General features: G+C 34.9%; 1 protein-coding gene across 1 annotated transcript; it reads left to right on the top strand.

The window, feature by feature from the left end:
• Nucleotides 2,493–14,252, top strand: LOC109834093. The gene is made up of 5 exons (XM_020402004.1): nt 2,493–3,065; nt 3,681–3,895; nt 9,478–9,701; nt 9,840–10,437; nt 12,555–14,252. Exons 3-5 carry the CDS (start codon nt 9,480–9,482, stop codon nt 14,048–14,050), a joined length of 2,316 nt encoding a protein of 771 aa, XP_020257593.1. The 5' UTR covers nt 2,493–3,065; nt 3,681–3,895; nt 9,478–9,479; the 3' UTR covers nt 14,051–14,252.

Genomic DNA, 17,823 nt, shown 5'->3' with positions numbered 1-17,823 from the left:
AGGTTTTCCGAGTGCACTGCTTGTGCACGTTCTTCAGTCGACTGGTAAATCCCTTCGACTGACGGGCTCTTTCGGTTGACTGATAAGCATTAGTCGACCGAGCAGAAACTTTTAACAATTGTAGAGGTTTCTTCAGTCGACGGGTCTTCGCGTCGGTTAACTGATCTGGGCATCGGTCGACTGATCCATGCCCATCGGTCGACTGATGCCTAGTTTTTTTAGCTTTATTGATTTCGATCCAGGTTTCGCTCAAACATCCAAAGCCAACAAAATCAATTCAGCTAATTATTAAAAATAAAAATAAAAACTCTGTCCCTTATGAATAACATAATAATTAGTGCAATGTAGGGTCGTACTTTCATTTTATTCATTTGTTAGGATAATCAGGATTTGCTATATTGAAATATAATCTCAATTTTTTTGTACTAACTGATATTTACAATAGACAGTTAGTATCACTATTGTTAGAGTATAAAACTATAATACTCAATCCTTAGCATATGTTAAAAAAATTCATGTGCTAAAAGGGGTTTTGACATGGAATTAGAGCAATCTAGCTTTAAATCCCGTTGGCCACTCATTTGATGCAAATTAAAAAAAAAGATACTAATATATGAGTCGAGATTTCAGTCCATGAAAAGAATGTTCAACTTGCAAGGATATGTTTGAATATGATCTTTTTTTTTTGTCGACTTTTTTTTGGGGGGTGGAGGTGTTGTGGGTGGATTATAACCCTCAAAGTACCACAAGGTCAAGGACTTTAGCAACTACTAAAAGCATGGATGAGAGTGTCCACACAAAGCACAATTTAAGATCCAAAAGAATGCTAATCATATCATGGCTTATCTTAGCCTCAGTTTAGGACTCTAAATTTTTTAAAAAGGCAGTTGTTTAATTCTTGGTATGTTCGGAACAAAAGCACTCAAAGGGGTCTTTTTTGATTGCCTCCTTCCAATGCTAAAAGGAGAGCATCAGTCTAAATTATTTTTGTCCTATCCTTCACTATTTTATCCAGTCCTTCTTGCTTGATAGATTTCTCTTTGGATGCTTTTATGCCTCCATTCTTGCTTTAGCTTTAGGACAACAGATAGTGCTCCGAGATAAGATATAGTTTGAACTCGCCTCTGTTGAGTTGTCAGCATTAGCATATGGGGGAGCCTTGGGCCAAAATTAGGTTGCTTTAAGATGAAGGGTACACTGACTTCATCCTCATAATCTATAATAGCCTCAGCTTTTTTTTTTCTTTGGGTGGGGGGGGGGGGGGGGGGGTTCCAATTTTTTGATAAAAACATTCAATTGAGGATATTCAGTAACATATTTTACAAGGATAAAGAAGAGGATGAAATCTAACGTATCACAACTCTTAATGCACATATAACCACAAATGTCTACTAACTCTTAATGCACATATCATCGCAAATATCTACCAATATATAGTTATTATTGTCAATCAATACAATTGTGACTCCACCAACAATCATTGTAATGTCTTTCTTCCCTATTTTATTATTCTATGGAGGGTGCTCTACAGATTTTTGTTTTTATTTTACCACTTTGTTGGTCAATCCTTTGTTATGTGCCACCTACATATGTATAAAGTCCCAACTTTGGCCTTGAGCGCTCATCTTCATCACTCAAAAAAAAAATATATCATTTCAATTATTGGTTTTTTCTTCCATAATTTGATAGAGAGTGAATAAATCAGGGCTAATGTAGAGACAAGAAAGCAAGGCATTCACCACATGAGCTCTCAATTACCCTACATTGATTTGAAACTTCTCATGCCCTTCCCATGAGCAGAGCTTTGTAAGGGACCACTCCAGCTAAAAATTACAATCGTCCCTATTCACAAACATGTTATTTATATATCAAAATTTATTTTTGTAAGAGATTAGCAAAGAAACAAGGGGACTTAAAACAAATTTATTGTTTAACAAAATCTATGGTATATACTTTCAAAAAATCTCTTGTTTAACACAATCTATGGTATATACTTTAACATATCCTTTTTCAAAAAGAATTAACAAAATCATATCTCAAGTAACCCAAAAATTCCCATTAATTAAGAAATTACAAGCACTCTCTTTCACCTAACTGAGATTATATAAAAAAAAAAACAGAAGCACCCATAATTAGCAATAATCCCATGGGGCATGGAATAACTTTCATGTAGACAAATCTGATTTGTTCTGGGTGCACATGGGCCGTGCACCCCCACATCCTAATTTTGGTAGTAATGTGCAACTGTGATGGCAATCTCACCCAATCTCCTTTTAGCCTTCAATAGGAAATCAAGGCCACTGCGGGCCCCACTCACTTAATTAACCAATAGATATCCAACCAATTAATAATGGTAGACTATATCACAACTACAACGTTACAATTATTATAATTGAAGCTATAATAATGAGAATAATAATGAGAATAATAATAAGAATGAAAATAGGTGGGTCGTAGATTTTGTTTTGGCTTTGGGGAGGAAGAGGGGGGGGATTCTGTTACTCTCTGGGCTCCTTTGTCTAGTTTGATCTGAAAAAGATTGAGTTTTTATTATTATAAAAAAAATCCAATTTTTATCAACAGTTCTCTCCCCGAAGGTCCCAATTTGAAAAGACCGGATGTTGACAAATTTTCATGTCCTGTTGTTAGAAGGTCGTTTGTTCTTCTGTTTGTGCGTGGGAGTGATATCTTCTCTATTATCTGGGAGATCTCTCTCTCTCTAAAAGTCTTTGCTTTCGTTCATTCTCTCTCTTGATTGTGAGTGGCCCAGTGGATCGAAATCTCTCAATTGGATGACGATCTGCAGTCCTTTCCTCTGTATTTTTTGACCCATTTCTTTATTGTTTGAGTATCTCTCGGTAGTGGGGACACTTGGGTCTCTCTCTCTCTCTCTCTCTCTCTCTCTCTCTCTCTCTCTCTCTCTCTCATCTTTACTTTGTCGCTGTTGTTGTTATTCTCTTTTGATGGAAGACGGGCTGCGCTCACTTGGGTTGTGTTGGTTTTCCAAGTGATGCTTGACCCTTCGCAGAGGAGCTTTAGAGATGGATTGCAGCAGTGAGATCGAGGTGATTTTTGTTTCTGATGGGTTTTTATGAATTATCTCAATCTGGGTATGCTTGGATTAAGAGATTGTGAGATGGGTTTGAGCTAAATTTTGTTTCTTTTTTTGCTTTAATATGTTGATCATCTCGTATGTTGATTTGGGTCTTGATTGGTTTCTGATTAGATTTGTTGATCTGGGTTATTGCAATTGCACGCGTAAATTCTAATTTCATGAGCAAAAATTGTTTCTTGCTTGTAAGATTCTTTATATAATTCTATGGCTGATGAAATTGGGGGTGTTAGATTAATGATTAGAAGCTTTAATTTGATAATATGTGGTTTGGGTTGAGAATATAATCCTCTTTCTCCTACTTTTTTTTAATATGTATAATTGTCTCTTTCTTGAATAGGGAATTAAACTTATTTGCTGCTTGTGGTGAGAATGTTTCCTGATGCAAGATATAGATTCTTCTACCCAGTTTTGGGCCCCTCTTTGTATAATGTAATGGAGTTGTGTACTAATTGTGGCTTATTATTTGCATGCAGATTATTCTGCTTAGATCTTCCTCCTTGTACTTTACATTTGTTTATCATCTGTTCCTTATACATTTTGAAATGTTGCAATGTCGGTTATGCAGGTAATAAGTGACCGGCAACCTAGATTTTAAAATTTGAAGCTCATTATTCTCATCAGCAAAAAAGATTTGCTTGAAGTGGTGTAGACTCAAGTACTATTGAAGCTTCAGAATTGGCTTATTTCAGAATTGATTTAATTTGATGAGTAATGCCAAGTAATCGTGCCTTCGGGATTTACTGGGACTGTTTTGCAAGTGGCTGTTTCCTGCTTGATAGGGTAATTATTTTACTTTCATATTCTGAGCCACATTTTCTTGAATTATTACAGATGATATTTGCAGTGCTTGGTTTCATTCTGGTTACAGAGAAATTTGTCTCTTCATGTTGAAACTATCCACACGAGAAGCTCTATGCAGTTTCTTTTACGAGTATACTACTTTTATTTGCACACTGATGGAGTGTGGAGAGTTTAGAATCCAAAATATTACTAGGCATTATTTTCTACAGTTAGGTCAGCGATGTTAATGAAGGAAAAGGAATGAAATGCTATTTGGGGACTTGGTAGTAATGTTGTGTTGGAGATGGGATGCTGGATATTGTAAATCAGTAATTTGCAAAAATAATTTGCTGACTGTCTATCAAATAGATGATAAATTAGAAAGTTCACTTCCAATATTTACTGTTGTTTCCTTTTCCTATTTGTTGCATGTTTCTGTTAACTTTATGTCAGAATTCAGTTTGGATACATATTCCAGATGTATGAGATATATTGTAATGTTTATATACATTTAAAAGAGTACACAACACGTTCTCAACATGTAGGAATCTTAAATTATCCAGCGTGTATCTCAAAATATTGGTACGTTACCACTATTTGAAGTGCTCTTCCTACATTAATGTGCATTGCTTGCAGGGTCAAGCTCGTAGGTCCAAGTTTTCCCCAAAAAGAGGGGCAGAGAATAAGTACTTCAGTTCTTATACAAGGAAATTCTGCCTACATGTTATTGGTATAGATATAAACTTGAAACCTGAGCGTGGAACCAAGATTTTAAACCTTCCTTAAAACATATATTTGTGAAATGTAAGTCTATAACAGATTTCCATAAATGAGAATTCGGACGTGGAGCTAGTACATAGCTTGCTACTTGTCAAATTTTTTGCTAGTTACGTAGAGCACCTTTTTCGGGTTTCTGGAGCTTAATTTCCACTGGGCTTGTTAACGATCTCTGTAGACTGGCTTGATGTGTTACTTAGCTTTTCTTTTTATTCTTCTTAGTTCTAACCATTTGTAGAATGTGCTTATCAGTTTGGTAATATTTTGGACTTCGCTTTTCTTTATGTCCTGGGTATGCAAAATGTTTGTGGAGTTTTATGTTGATGCGCAAAGACAGAGGCTAGACTCCTGTATGTGAGAAATACTAGAGAAGTAATGATAAAACACGCCTAAATTATTATGATACATCACCAGAATCAATGATATAACCAGAAAATTTGAGAACGGAGAAACTATAAACTATAATTTATATTCCAATGGCTCATAATATCGTGAATCTAAAGCAAGGATCTCCAAAGTACGTGGTCTTACTACAAAATCAGTAAAAAAGTATTTATTTGGGGTCTGGCTACAAATATTTATCGCTTTAGTCTAAGCACAGTCTTCTGCTATCTCTAGCTGCTTATTCAATTATAATCGTCCCTACTTATGGCCTCGCTACCCATGGTTTTAAATATTCCTGATATAGCCTAATATACTAGCAAATATATCCTTTTATAAGGCTTGCTGCAAAATGATACGGTCTCAATATTGTTCATTGCTTTGTGGAAAGTTTTGGGCTATATAGCACTAATATGGCTGGCTACAAATATTTATCGCTTTAGTCTAAGCACAGTCTTCTGCTATCTCTAGCTGCTTATTCAATTATAATCGTCCCTACTTATGGCCTCGCTACCCATGGTTTTAAATATTCCTGATATAGCCTAATATACTAGCAAATATATCCTTTTATAAGGCTTGCTGCAAAATGATACGGTCTCAATATTGTTCATTGCTTTGTGGAAAGTTTTGGGCTATATAGCACTAATATGGCTGATATATCAGCCAATATGTCCTTTTATACAGCTTATCGTAGAACAATATAGTTCTAAAAATATCTTTAATGTTTTTAGCAAAAATACCATCCCTATTTAAAATTTTAGCAAAGTTATATATGGCTCTTTTCTCTAAGAAATTCTCTATGGTTAGTTATTGATCCTAAATATATATTATTTACAGTTTTATATACGTAGATTTCATTAAATATGTTTAGATTACAATTTAGGATGTCATATTATATATGTACATCATTCGAAACGACACTATGATATTTACTACACATCCTTGATATTCCCCGATATCTGTAATCCTATGGATTTTGGCCATCAAATATTTCTCAGATATCCGATTACAAAACCTTGCCCCTACCTAGTCTCTACTCGACAGGCCTAAACAATCTTGAATTGTTCTCCCTCATCTTACCTTTAAAGGTTCTTTCTAACTATGTATTTGTAATTCGTTCTTAATTTTATCTTATACTTTTCCTATCTTTTTAGGCAATATTTTTTTAAGATTGTTTTATACTAAGTTTGGAATAAACTTTAGCTTGACGTGGCGAGTTAAATTAATGAGTTTGTATAAGCTGTCAAGTCACGTCGACCTATTCATGCATACATCATAGTTGCTACATATATGGGCTCGGATGTAGCACGAGCCCAAATATTTTTAACTAGGCCGGAGTCTTTGTATAAGCTCATCCAAATCCCAAGCTGGCTACTCATTTGTGAGGTTTAATTTTCGTCCATGATGTAGGTGTTTTATATATGTTTTATTCCTTCCCTTAATGAACACAATGTTTTAAAAAGTCACACCTAACCTGCCTAGGCATTTGCCTAGGCCTAGGTGGTACATAGGCCGCTTGCTTAGCACCTAGCGTCTAAGTGGTACATAGGCTACCACCTGGATTTTGGAAGCGCATAGGAAAGCGTGGGCTGTTTGCGTGGACTGTACTCTTTAGGCCTTGATCGTGATTTCCTCCGTTGTAACCTCCATGTCTTTCAACCTCCTCCAAACTCCTCCAGCTTCCAACTATGAGCACCTTCTCTACCTCTTCCGACTTTTAGTAAAACCTTCTCCCCCACCATTTAACAAAAAAAAATATGCCTAGGCGTTAGTCCAATGCCTAAGCTTTCTATAATATTGGTATTTACTATCAATTATTGTAATTAAAAAATAAAAATAGAAAAATCACCTATGTTCCGCCCAGGTTCCCTCCTAGATGCCTAGGCTGTAGGCGTCGGGTCAAATGCCTAGGTTGCCTAGTGCTTTTTGTAACCTTGAATGAATGTATGATTCACTAGCTCAAAAACACTTAAATCTGGGCGGGAAAGCGTGGGCTACTTGCGTGGACTGTACTCTTTAGGCCTTGATCGTGACTTCCTCCGTTGTAACCTCCATGTCTTTCAACCTCCTCCAAACTCCTCCAGCTTCCAACTATGAGCACCTTCTCTACCTCTTCCGACTTTCAGTAAAACCTTCTCCCCCACCATTTAACAAAAAAAAAAAAAATGCCTAGGCGTTAGTCCAATGCCTAAGCTTTCTATAATATTGGTATTTACTATCAATTATTGTAATTAAAAAATAAAAATAGGAAAATCACCTATGTTCCGCCCAGGTTCCCTCCTAGATGCCTAGGCTGTAGGCGTCGGGTCAAATGCCTAGGTTGCCTAGTGCTTTTTGTAACCTTGAATGAATGTATGATTCACTAGCTCAAAAACACTTAAATCAAACTTGGCTAGATTTGCAATTTGTTTCGAATATGCTATAATATATGCAGATAATATGTTCATAAATGGATTCTTTGTTTGAGTTACATAAAAGTCTGGACTGGAGTAACAGAGTAAGTTAGGCAGGTTTACCTCATCCCTTAATAGAAAATAAGTTCAGGAAGTTTTTGGTATGGTTTAGTGAATACACCCCTTCAACTAGGTCTTATAGTCACACCAGCTTCTTCCTTGTATTTTTGTACAGAAGTTTACATAATATTTCATCACCTACCAAAAAATTCAAGTCCTAATTTTACATGGCTTTACAAAGCAGGGAATCAAAAGCTAACTTGAAATTCTAACTTATTTATTCTACATCCATAGTAATCAAAACAACAAAATTGCTAATTTAGTGCGATAACCTTTTTATGATCAGGTACATGGACACAACAGATCTTAAATATAGACTACAAATATGCCATGGTTACAATAAAAATAAATTATAAATATAAATGTGTCTGAGTTAATTTATTGTCTGTGGTATAGTTTCTGATACTAAAACGAACAAAAGATCATCCTATTTTAAATAATAGTATTTTTAAGTTATTAGAAATCGATAATGATTATGCAAGCAGTCATATTATTTTTCTTTCTTTTGGAATAAGACCCAATACCAAATAGACAACTAACGTCATTTTCGTAGTTATAATGGGTTTTAATCCAAGTAAGATTGGTTTTAGTATTTGAGACTCAATACAAGAATTAATTGTGAGCTTACCATGATACTATTTGATGAAAATGGGGATGTTAACTCTGAATTTAGTATGCATCCAGGGAATGATGGTAATTACTAGATAAGGTAACATTGTGAAATCCTTAGCCTCGATATTAGGTGAAAGTTCTAGAATTTGTCACTTTCCGTCCAATAATATTTATAGCTATTACTTTATGGCATAAGCAATTCTATTTCAGCTAATATTAAGAGAGGAGCAATATAATAAGGATGTCTCCAAGTTGAACATGAACATTTATACTTAAATAGTTCTGCTGTCATATAGTATAGAAACTTTTACAGGTGGTATTTCTGTAAAAATCTGTGCAAGAATAAGGATATGTGCATGCCAGTGTTGTATGGACATGGACCAAGCCGTCATGGATATGACGCATCAACACAAGTTGATGTTTAGAGGTATACGCATGAGACATGTGACATGCTTGTCTTGTTAGAATCATCTAACAATTTAACCTAAAACAACCAGGAAAATTATGTTCCGGTAATTATTCTGATAGCCCAACTGGTAAGCATACAACTAAAAGTAGTATATTGAATTCTAAACAACACTACTAAAATCTTCAAACTTTGATGATCGATTGTAGTGATTGCTGTTATGAAGTTCATCGGACTTACCATACAAAACACTGCAGCCATTTCTGTACCTAAAGGAAACAACTATATGTACTCTTGCTTGGTTTTCCACTAATCTTCACTTAGCTGGTTATTTTGTGGGCTGCACTTGAAATGGTTCATGCTGCCATTTTGGGCGCAAATATGATATTAGATGCATATATAAGTGCACTTGCATATTCCTGATAGATAAGCGGGAAAATTGAGTACTGAAGACCGAAAAATGAGTGAGCATCACTTACCTTTCTTCATTTAGCGTCTATATATCTTGGGGTTTAAGTTGACACAGAAAATTAAAAATGTTGCCTTCTTTTTATCATGATCTTGAAATCATATTTATCATGCTCATTACTTTTGATGTAGTAACTTTGTACCCTTCTTTTGCTTTAGGAAGTTGTTCATGTGCTACCCACTACTTGCAACTGGGACAAGTAATCACCTAAGCGTTCCTACCTTGAACCACTCACGTCATTTTTCATTTTTAACATATATGATTTTTATATGTCGCTAAATTTATTCGCATGAGTACAATAGTTATCTAATCTCAAGGATTCATCTTTGGTGTGTTTTAGGTGTTCCAAATAGTAGGACATGCTTTTGCTAAATTTACTTTAATTATAATCTGCCTATTTCTTAACTGTTTTGATGCTTTGCAGTAATGGGTACAAAAGTGCAGTGTACAAGCTACCAACCAAGATTTTATGCAATGGGGAATCTTAACGAAGATGCAGATGGATGTTGGCCTCAGTACTATGTGGATACATCAGGTGGAAATATTTACAACAGTTACCAGCAAAGACCATCAAATGGGTGTCTGGAATTTGACAAAGAAATGCTTAAGAGGACAATGCTTGAACATGAAGCTATATTTAGGAAACAGGTGAGTCCCTTCACAATGCCTTGCATATATTTCAGAGCAAGGAATCTTGATGTTTCTTAATATAGCATATAGTCACATCATGTTATCCATATACTAATTCTGATTTCTTTTAACTTTTTAATTGTTGTTGTGATTCAGGTCTATGAACTGCACCGTCTTTATAAGATCCAAAAGGGCATGATGGATGAATTAAAGAAAGGGTCATGTAGACCTGTACAAACCGATACATCACAATCAAATTCTTTTTTGCCCCAAATACCATCCGAATGCACTTCTAGAATGTTCCAGACGACCCGCCTATCTGAAACCACCATGAGTAGCAATGAAGCACCTTTGACAGTAACTGATGACAGGAAACCTAGGAGAATGTTTGACCTTCAACTCCCAGCTGATACGTATATTGATTGTGATGAAGAAGAAAGAGCGGGAAAGGAAGTTGTTGCTGAGTCATCTTCTGTAAATAATGTGAAGCTCACTCTTGGCATTAACGAGGGTTCTAATTGTGGAGAACTGTGCATTAAAAAAGCATCTGTTTCAGCTTCCACTAAATTTCGGGGCCCAAGAACCTCTTTTGCAGAGAATCAAGGGCTTCAATTTGCAATGAGATCAAACACAGTTTTCTCAGGCTCGCCAAGTGCTTTTCTCAGGCCTTACGGTGAAGGGACTAGTTCAAATCGTTTTCTTGTAGATGATGATAAAACGAGTTGGGAATGGCCATTCTATAGCAATGAAGCTAGTAAGAGTTCCTTCTTTGACTTTGGTGAAAATTCTAATTGGCATATTTGTGTTATGTTTACATCTTGGCTTGTCGATCCCTTCATGGGCATGCTTGTATGTGTCTACATGTTTGTGTGTTCATGTGCATGTGCATGGGTGGGTGCGGCCAGCTATTTGTGACTGTAGGTTTTTTTGTTATGTTTTGCAGATGAGGCAATTATCTTTGAAGTATTTTTATCCTTCAGTTAATTGGACATTAAATCTAACTGTCTGTCAAATCAACTTTGGGAATTGTATCATTATAGTTCAGGTGCCTAAAACACCAAAGCTGGAACATAACTGAGTGTGTTGATGAGACAACCGTAGATTCCATGTATCCCTTTATTGGAATATGATGTTTAATTACTGGTAGAAATTTATGGATAAAGATTAGAGATAAGTGTTTTTATACTCTTCTAATTATTTGGATACTTATCTCATGTTTGCTAAGGTGGGTTTGTTGCATTTACAATCTTTCCTTAGTTATGTAGTTTTCCACTTTTCCCCAATTGTAGTTGGTCTTTTCTTTGCTCTGTATCACTCGGGTGAAGTTGGGATAAGAAAAAAACAGAGGAACCGAGGCTTATAGAGCATTAAATGTCATCACTTTCTTTTAATGGGATCCATAAGTTCATGACTGGATGTCATCAAAATGTCTTGAGCTGTAAAACCACACTGTTAGTTTGAATCCTGTTAAATAAATGTTGTGGAAATAATTTGATTGAAAAGAAATTTATGGTGATCAATTGGTATACAGTATTGGAAGAAGAATTCTCACACTTTAAAGGAAAATGTAAGTACAGATACCTGTAAAGAGTCTTGGACACTTAAAAAATTGGCAACAAAGAAATTCAGCTGATATTTTCTAATGCTATTATGTATACATTTCTGGACGCTTTATATGATATGGCCAGTTAAATTTATTTCAGAGGCTCTTTTATTTCGATTTATGATGTTGGAAGTTTTCCTACCCAGATTTGAAGGTTTCAGTGATTGTAGATATAAGGCACTTTATTTTATTTGTGTGATTAAACACATTAAATGAATAATTAAAACATTTTTCAATTAATTGTATAATGAGGTTTCCTTAATCGCGGGTAGTTGATTAACCACCGGGTAGTTGATCACACAATTTGGGATGAGAGTTTATGTATTTGTTGGATTCGGGGCAAGAGGAACTTACTGGCACCAGCTGATGTAAAATAAAGTATGGAAGTGAATAGATTTGTTGACAGAAAAATTGCAGATTAAGAAAAGAATGCCGAAGTTTGGTGTACCAGGTGCACCTACCTAATAAGCAGCAAAAAAATACCGTCAACTTGGGACTCCAGGGTTCCAGAAGTTGCATTTTCATTGCCACCCATAATTTGATTCTTTAAGGCATATTTGCCTTTATGATGTTTATAATCTCTTTTTTCAACTAACTATTCAGGTGCATGAGTCCATCTGTATACTTCGTTCGTTTCTTTTTTCCTTTATAGAAATTCTGAAAATTCTGTTACTAAATTGTATGCTATTCGAAACTTGAACCAAAGCTTAAACTACTAGCACATTTGATACTGCATAAAACATTCAATTGCTACAAAGGACTCATTACAGTTTAAGCAAGACTGCGAAAGGACCCTGCCCATGCACCAAAACTCCGAAGTTGTGGTGAATGTGTTATAGTTTTATATTCTAACATGGCCTAGCAGGTTGAAGGATCGTTTATGGTCCAAAAGTTTGGACTCATGGAGTGGTATCTTTCTTTTTTGAATCCGCTTTAGAAAATTCGTGACCAATAGGATTCAAATCTGGATTGCTCTGACACCATGTAAAAGGACCCTCTGCCGCTTCAACAAAACTCAAAGTTGTGGTGATGGTTGAAGGTTATATTTTTATATTCTAATGGTGGCATTTTATCAAACCAGCTATATAACACTGTTTCCTACTAAGTTTTATGCTGATTGTTTACTTTGCACATCTATCATGTCTATACTTCTGCTTGCAAGTCTACTCTTAATCATTTTCGCTCCCATTTATATTTTATCCTTTCAACAATATACATATGCTATGTTATTACTTTAAATCTTATCTTTTCTGTTATTAATTTTACAGGACAAAGCACCAACAATCTGAACTTTTTCAGTCCTGGTTCCTCCAAGGAGAAATTCTCCATGCGATCTGAACACGTACACTCAAATCAGAAATCTCATGAAATTCCTTCTCCAGATCAAAATAAAAGAGAGACATGGTTCAAACCGAAACATGAAGACTATGGTAGAAACCCTCAGTTACCCCATTCATTATGGATGAAACCTGTAAATGCGTTCAGTAATGCTCCATTATCAGTTCCATCTCTTCAATGCTTCAATGCAGCATCTTATCGAAATGGTTTTAACCAAGGTTTTAGGTCGGACTATAGCTCAGCATCACAGATAACGTCTCAGCCAATCGCCTTCAGCAATATTGATGGTTCTGGACTTCAAAAGCCTGAAGGAGACATAAATTTGAATCAAACACCTTCCAATGGATGCCGAAATGGCCTCACTCACAAGATCAATGAGCAAGAGAAGAAGTCTGAGGATCCGTCAAAAAAGCTTCCTTGGGTCAGAAAGAAACCAACTGTTAATGCTTCCCCCTTACTGGAGCTGGACCTGTCAAAAGGTTATCCCCAGCTAAAGGCGATGGATCCTATACATGAAATGACACAAGAAACTGAGAAAAACATGAACTTATTTGATGGGCAAACTAGTAAGAAAATTTTTGGTTTTTCCATTCCAGAACGAATTGTTGATATCGAGCACAAAGAGAAAGATCACATAGATTTAAACTTTGACTTGAACTTTGACCTGAATTCATCAGACCCCTCAGCCGAAGTTGAGATGCAAGAGGCTCCCTCACAAGTCTCTGCACCACCTGTTGCTTTCAAGATCGACTTGGAGGCACCAGTTGTTTTAGAGGAAGAAAAACAAGATGAATCCTTAGTTAGAGAAGCAGCAGAAAGTATTCTCTTGATATCATCAGATAAGTGTAGGCACTTGGATGAAGCTGATACTTTGCGTTGGTTTGCTGAAGTGGTTTCAACTTCAAATGAGGAGTTGGATACCTTTGAGAAGTTAACTATGGAGCTCGAAGAAATCAAGCCTGAAGAATTTTGGTGCAGGTCATGGCAAAAACAACAAAACAAAGATGATGATGACGAAGATGGTGATGGTGATAATACGAGGAGAAACATGGCTACATTGCTATTCACGAAGCCTCGGAGAGGTCAACAAAGAAAAAGAAGGCAAAAGAGGGATTTCCAGAGAGACATCCTCCCAGGACTTTCATCGTTGTCGAGGCGAGAAGTGATTGAAGACCTCCATTCTATTGGAGCAGGAGGATTGACAAGGAGGAGGGTGGGTCAGAAACCTAGGAGCTTGGCTGTCACTGTGGAGGAGATTCATGTAAGTCCACTTCCTGCATTTCCAGCATCTGCGCCGAAATCTGAAGTAGAGTTACATGAGATGGAAGTTGATGGGAGGAGCATGATTGGATGGGGGAGGACTACAAGGCGGTGTCGTAGGCAGAGATTGCCGATGGCGACCAATGTTGCAGCTCCTCTTACTTGAAGTGAAGAGATAGCAATACTGATGGTGACAACAATTATAGTTTTCTTGAAGAGATGATACAGTGGCATTGTTGTATATGACTCCTCGTTCTAGAAATTGGCCTTGTGATTGCAGAAGGGCTTTGAGTTTCGCATAAACAGCTTGTACATTTTGAGAATAAATGCTGAATCAATTCAGGTAAAAAAAAATAGACTGATATTGGGGGGGGGGGGGGGGGTAAGAAATGCCTCTAATGACCTTGGTTAGATGTTTGTTCTTGTTAAATGTTGATAACAGTGTTGTAGAACGTTTATAAAGTCAGCAGAGGCGTTCCTCCTATTAAAATTTGAAGGCAGAGAAATATTCGGCATTTGATGTAATGGCTTGTAGATTTCTATTCTATTGATAGTTGGATGAGAAATAGCACAATTGACAGATCAAAGGTGGAGCAATAACTGTTTGTAGTTTCAGTTTTTGCAGTTGATAAATTTCTCTTCATTGCGTGGGGAAGCCTAGTAGGGGTAAAGTCGTATCGCTCCCTCGTAGGGGAGCTTAGGTTTAATTCGCTCCCTCGTAGGGGAGCTTAGGTTTAATTCCTATGTGCGCGAAAGATGCAGTAGTTGAGTTTGTTGGTGTTGTTATGTACAGATGTATTTATTTTCCTCGAAAAAAAAAATCTTTGTTTGTTTTCAGTGAAACGTTATGATTGGTCATATTGCATTGAGCTGCGGCGCTTTTGGTCCGGACAGAGAGCTAGAAGTCGGGCATTGAAAAGAGGTCATGGGTAGTGAAGCAAATCTCATAAGGGTATCTTTGTCATTAGAGTCGCATAATGTTGAATTAAAAAAAAACAAACTTTTCCTTAAAAATTTGGCGGTAGACGATGTAACTAGAGAGGGTGAAAGTGTTAACTTCCAAAATCCGGAGGATTTTCTGTCGTTCTCGTGCACCTCGGCGGGATTTTTATTGTTAGTTACCCTAAGTTTTTCTAGTAGAATTATGATTTGTCTTTGATTTTAGTATAATGCACATGCATTACATAAGAATATACTTGAAGGTTTTTTGTCGATGCAAGATGACGAAGTGACACAAAAGAAAAAAAATAAAGATCTTTATGGATTTTATGTTGATAAATGTTGATTCGAAGTTTTGATACTTTCATGAAAACTAATGATGAATGTAATAATCTAAATATTCAATAATTATATAAATTAAATATTTATTTAACCTATAACAAATTAATTTTATTAATCTTACTTTATTTATTGTTCAATACATTAATATTTACTAATTCCAATAAAACTAATTTGTAAACTATTTATACATAAGATCGAACAAGTATTTTGGCTGTGCTCACACAGATGAGTCTTACATGTAGAATAAGTAATGTGGAGTGGATAGTGGAAACTGAATTCACATCATTAGCTTGGAAGGCTAGGAGTCTAATTTTTTTTCTTAAATTTGATTTGCATGGTCTCCATGCGTTTCATTTTCAGTCTTACTCATGTGTTTCTAAATTGTATTGGACAGAATTTTTCTGCTGCTACTTCTTCTTTATTATTTTATATATACTCTAATTTTTATAGATATGAGCATACATATAGATTATACCAATGACTTATAGCATATGGATTATTAAAAAATAGATAGTTGAGCTTAAGCTTTTTCTTCAAATAGTTTGAAACTTAAAAGGAAGTCAAAATAAGGGAGTGGAACTTTTATTCTAATATTTGAAGTTTGATATTTTAAATTAAATAGATTAACTAGCAGTATCTTTTTACAATATTTTTTTTATTATTTATAAAATTCTAAGATATAGAGCAAAAAAAGTCGGCTTGCCAAACGAGCGCATAGATAGTTTTTATTTCAAAATTTTAAATTTAAAAATATATAGTTTTACCATCAAACTCTTCTTTACAATATGCATCCTTTTGCAATATTTAAAATTAAAAAATGATATAAAAAAGTCAGTGCTCCTTGTGTGTTTACAATATTCAAAATATTTCTTCAATGTAAAAACTGTCGAGATTTTGCAACTCTAGAAGGTAATCTTACATTAACATTTTATTTTTAAAAAACTTGTAATATTTGGCATGAACTAAAAGAGTACATTGAATTAGCCATGTAACATGAAGCAATCAAATAAAATATTGTTGTTAGATGATATATGAGGCATTCACATATTAATTTAATCTAAAACAATCTCACATGTAAACATCAATCTTGTGATGCTTGCATTAGAATTTTAACTTAATTGTAACGGTACATATGGTTCTAAAATATCTGTAAAATAATTAATAATATTTTAAGAGTAAGACTAATCCATTATCTTTAAATATAATTTGACACATGTATAATTTGAATATATTATTTTAGGGTTAATTTTAGAAAACCCCCTAAATACCCCCCCACCCCTAAAAAAAAATAATTTGAGAAAGATTCTCCTCAAGTTTGGGCATATTATAAATAAGGGATTTTTATTTCTAGGCCCAAAAGTTTATCCTAGTTTATCCTTAAACCCAAATAATTTATTTTGTATCGTTGAACCTACTTATCTTTATATACTTATCTCTAGACCCAACTTTCAAAGTACAATACACACATATTTGAGCCATAAAAAATCCAATTATACCCTTCCCCAACACCCTTTTTTTATTCCTACGTTCTTTCATATGTGGGCTCCTTTAAAAAAAATACAATTACACCTTTCCCCAACCCCCCTCCTTCTATTTCACAATTAATTCTCCTCTCTCTTCCATTATTCTCTTTTTTTTATTCTTCCACTTGTATGAACCCATCCACTAATTCTCAACCATTCTTATGAATCCATCAATTAATTCTTAACTTCATTAATTCGTAGGGTGTAGTTGCTTAATTTTGGTGAAGACTGATCCTTTCTTAATAATTTAAGGTGTAATTTTGCATTTTACTTAACTATTTAATTTGTGGTATTAATTTCTTATTTTATTCATGAAAAATATTTCACATTATTATTCATGAATTCATGAATTTTTTTTTCACATTTTATAGTTAGTTAATTAAATTTGATCTTAGTTGACTATCTTTGATGAAATTTTGAATAAATTTGTTTATTTTTGGTGACAAATATATATGGATGAAGAGTTGTATTGTGCATTAATGGATTTTAGAGGAATAATCACTTTTTTAAATTGAATGTCAATGGGAAATAATCATTTCTTATATACCAAAGTCATGATGACAAGCTATATATAGATGAAAAAAATATACTTCTATATTATCACGCTGTATTTTCATATTATTATGCTATATTTTTGTAATAATTCGCTATACTTTCCATAATATCACCCTATACTTTGATAATAACCCGCTATACTTCATAACAGCATGCTATACTTTTATATTATCCCGCTATACTTTCATATTATCCTGTTATACTTTCATAATATCACGCTATACCTTCAGAAGAACCCGCTATACTTTCATAAAAGGAGTTGAGTAAAATACAAAATTATATTTTAAATTACTAAAAAAGTGACGAATCTCTATCAAAATCAAGTAACCACACCCTACGCATTAATGAGTTGAGAATTAATTGATGGATTCATAAGAGTGGTTGAGAATCAATTGATGGGTTCATAAGAGTGGAAGAATGAAAAAAAAGAATAATGGGAGAGAGAGGAGAATTAATTGAGATATAGAGAGGGTTTTGGGGGTTGGGGGTGCTAGGGAAGGGTATAATTGGATTTTTAAAAATTTTTAAGGGGCCCACATATGAAAGAATACATAAACAAATGTGTGTGTGTGCGTGGGAG

Source organism: Asparagus officinalis, chromosome 3 (genome assembly GCF_001876935.1).
Source record: "Asparagus officinalis chromosome 3, Aspof.V1, whole genome shotgun sequence".
Lineage (NCBI taxonomy): Eukaryota > Viridiplantae > Streptophyta > Magnoliopsida > Asparagales > Asparagaceae > Asparagus > Asparagus officinalis.
This window is presented reverse-complemented; position numbering and strand designations above follow the sequence as displayed.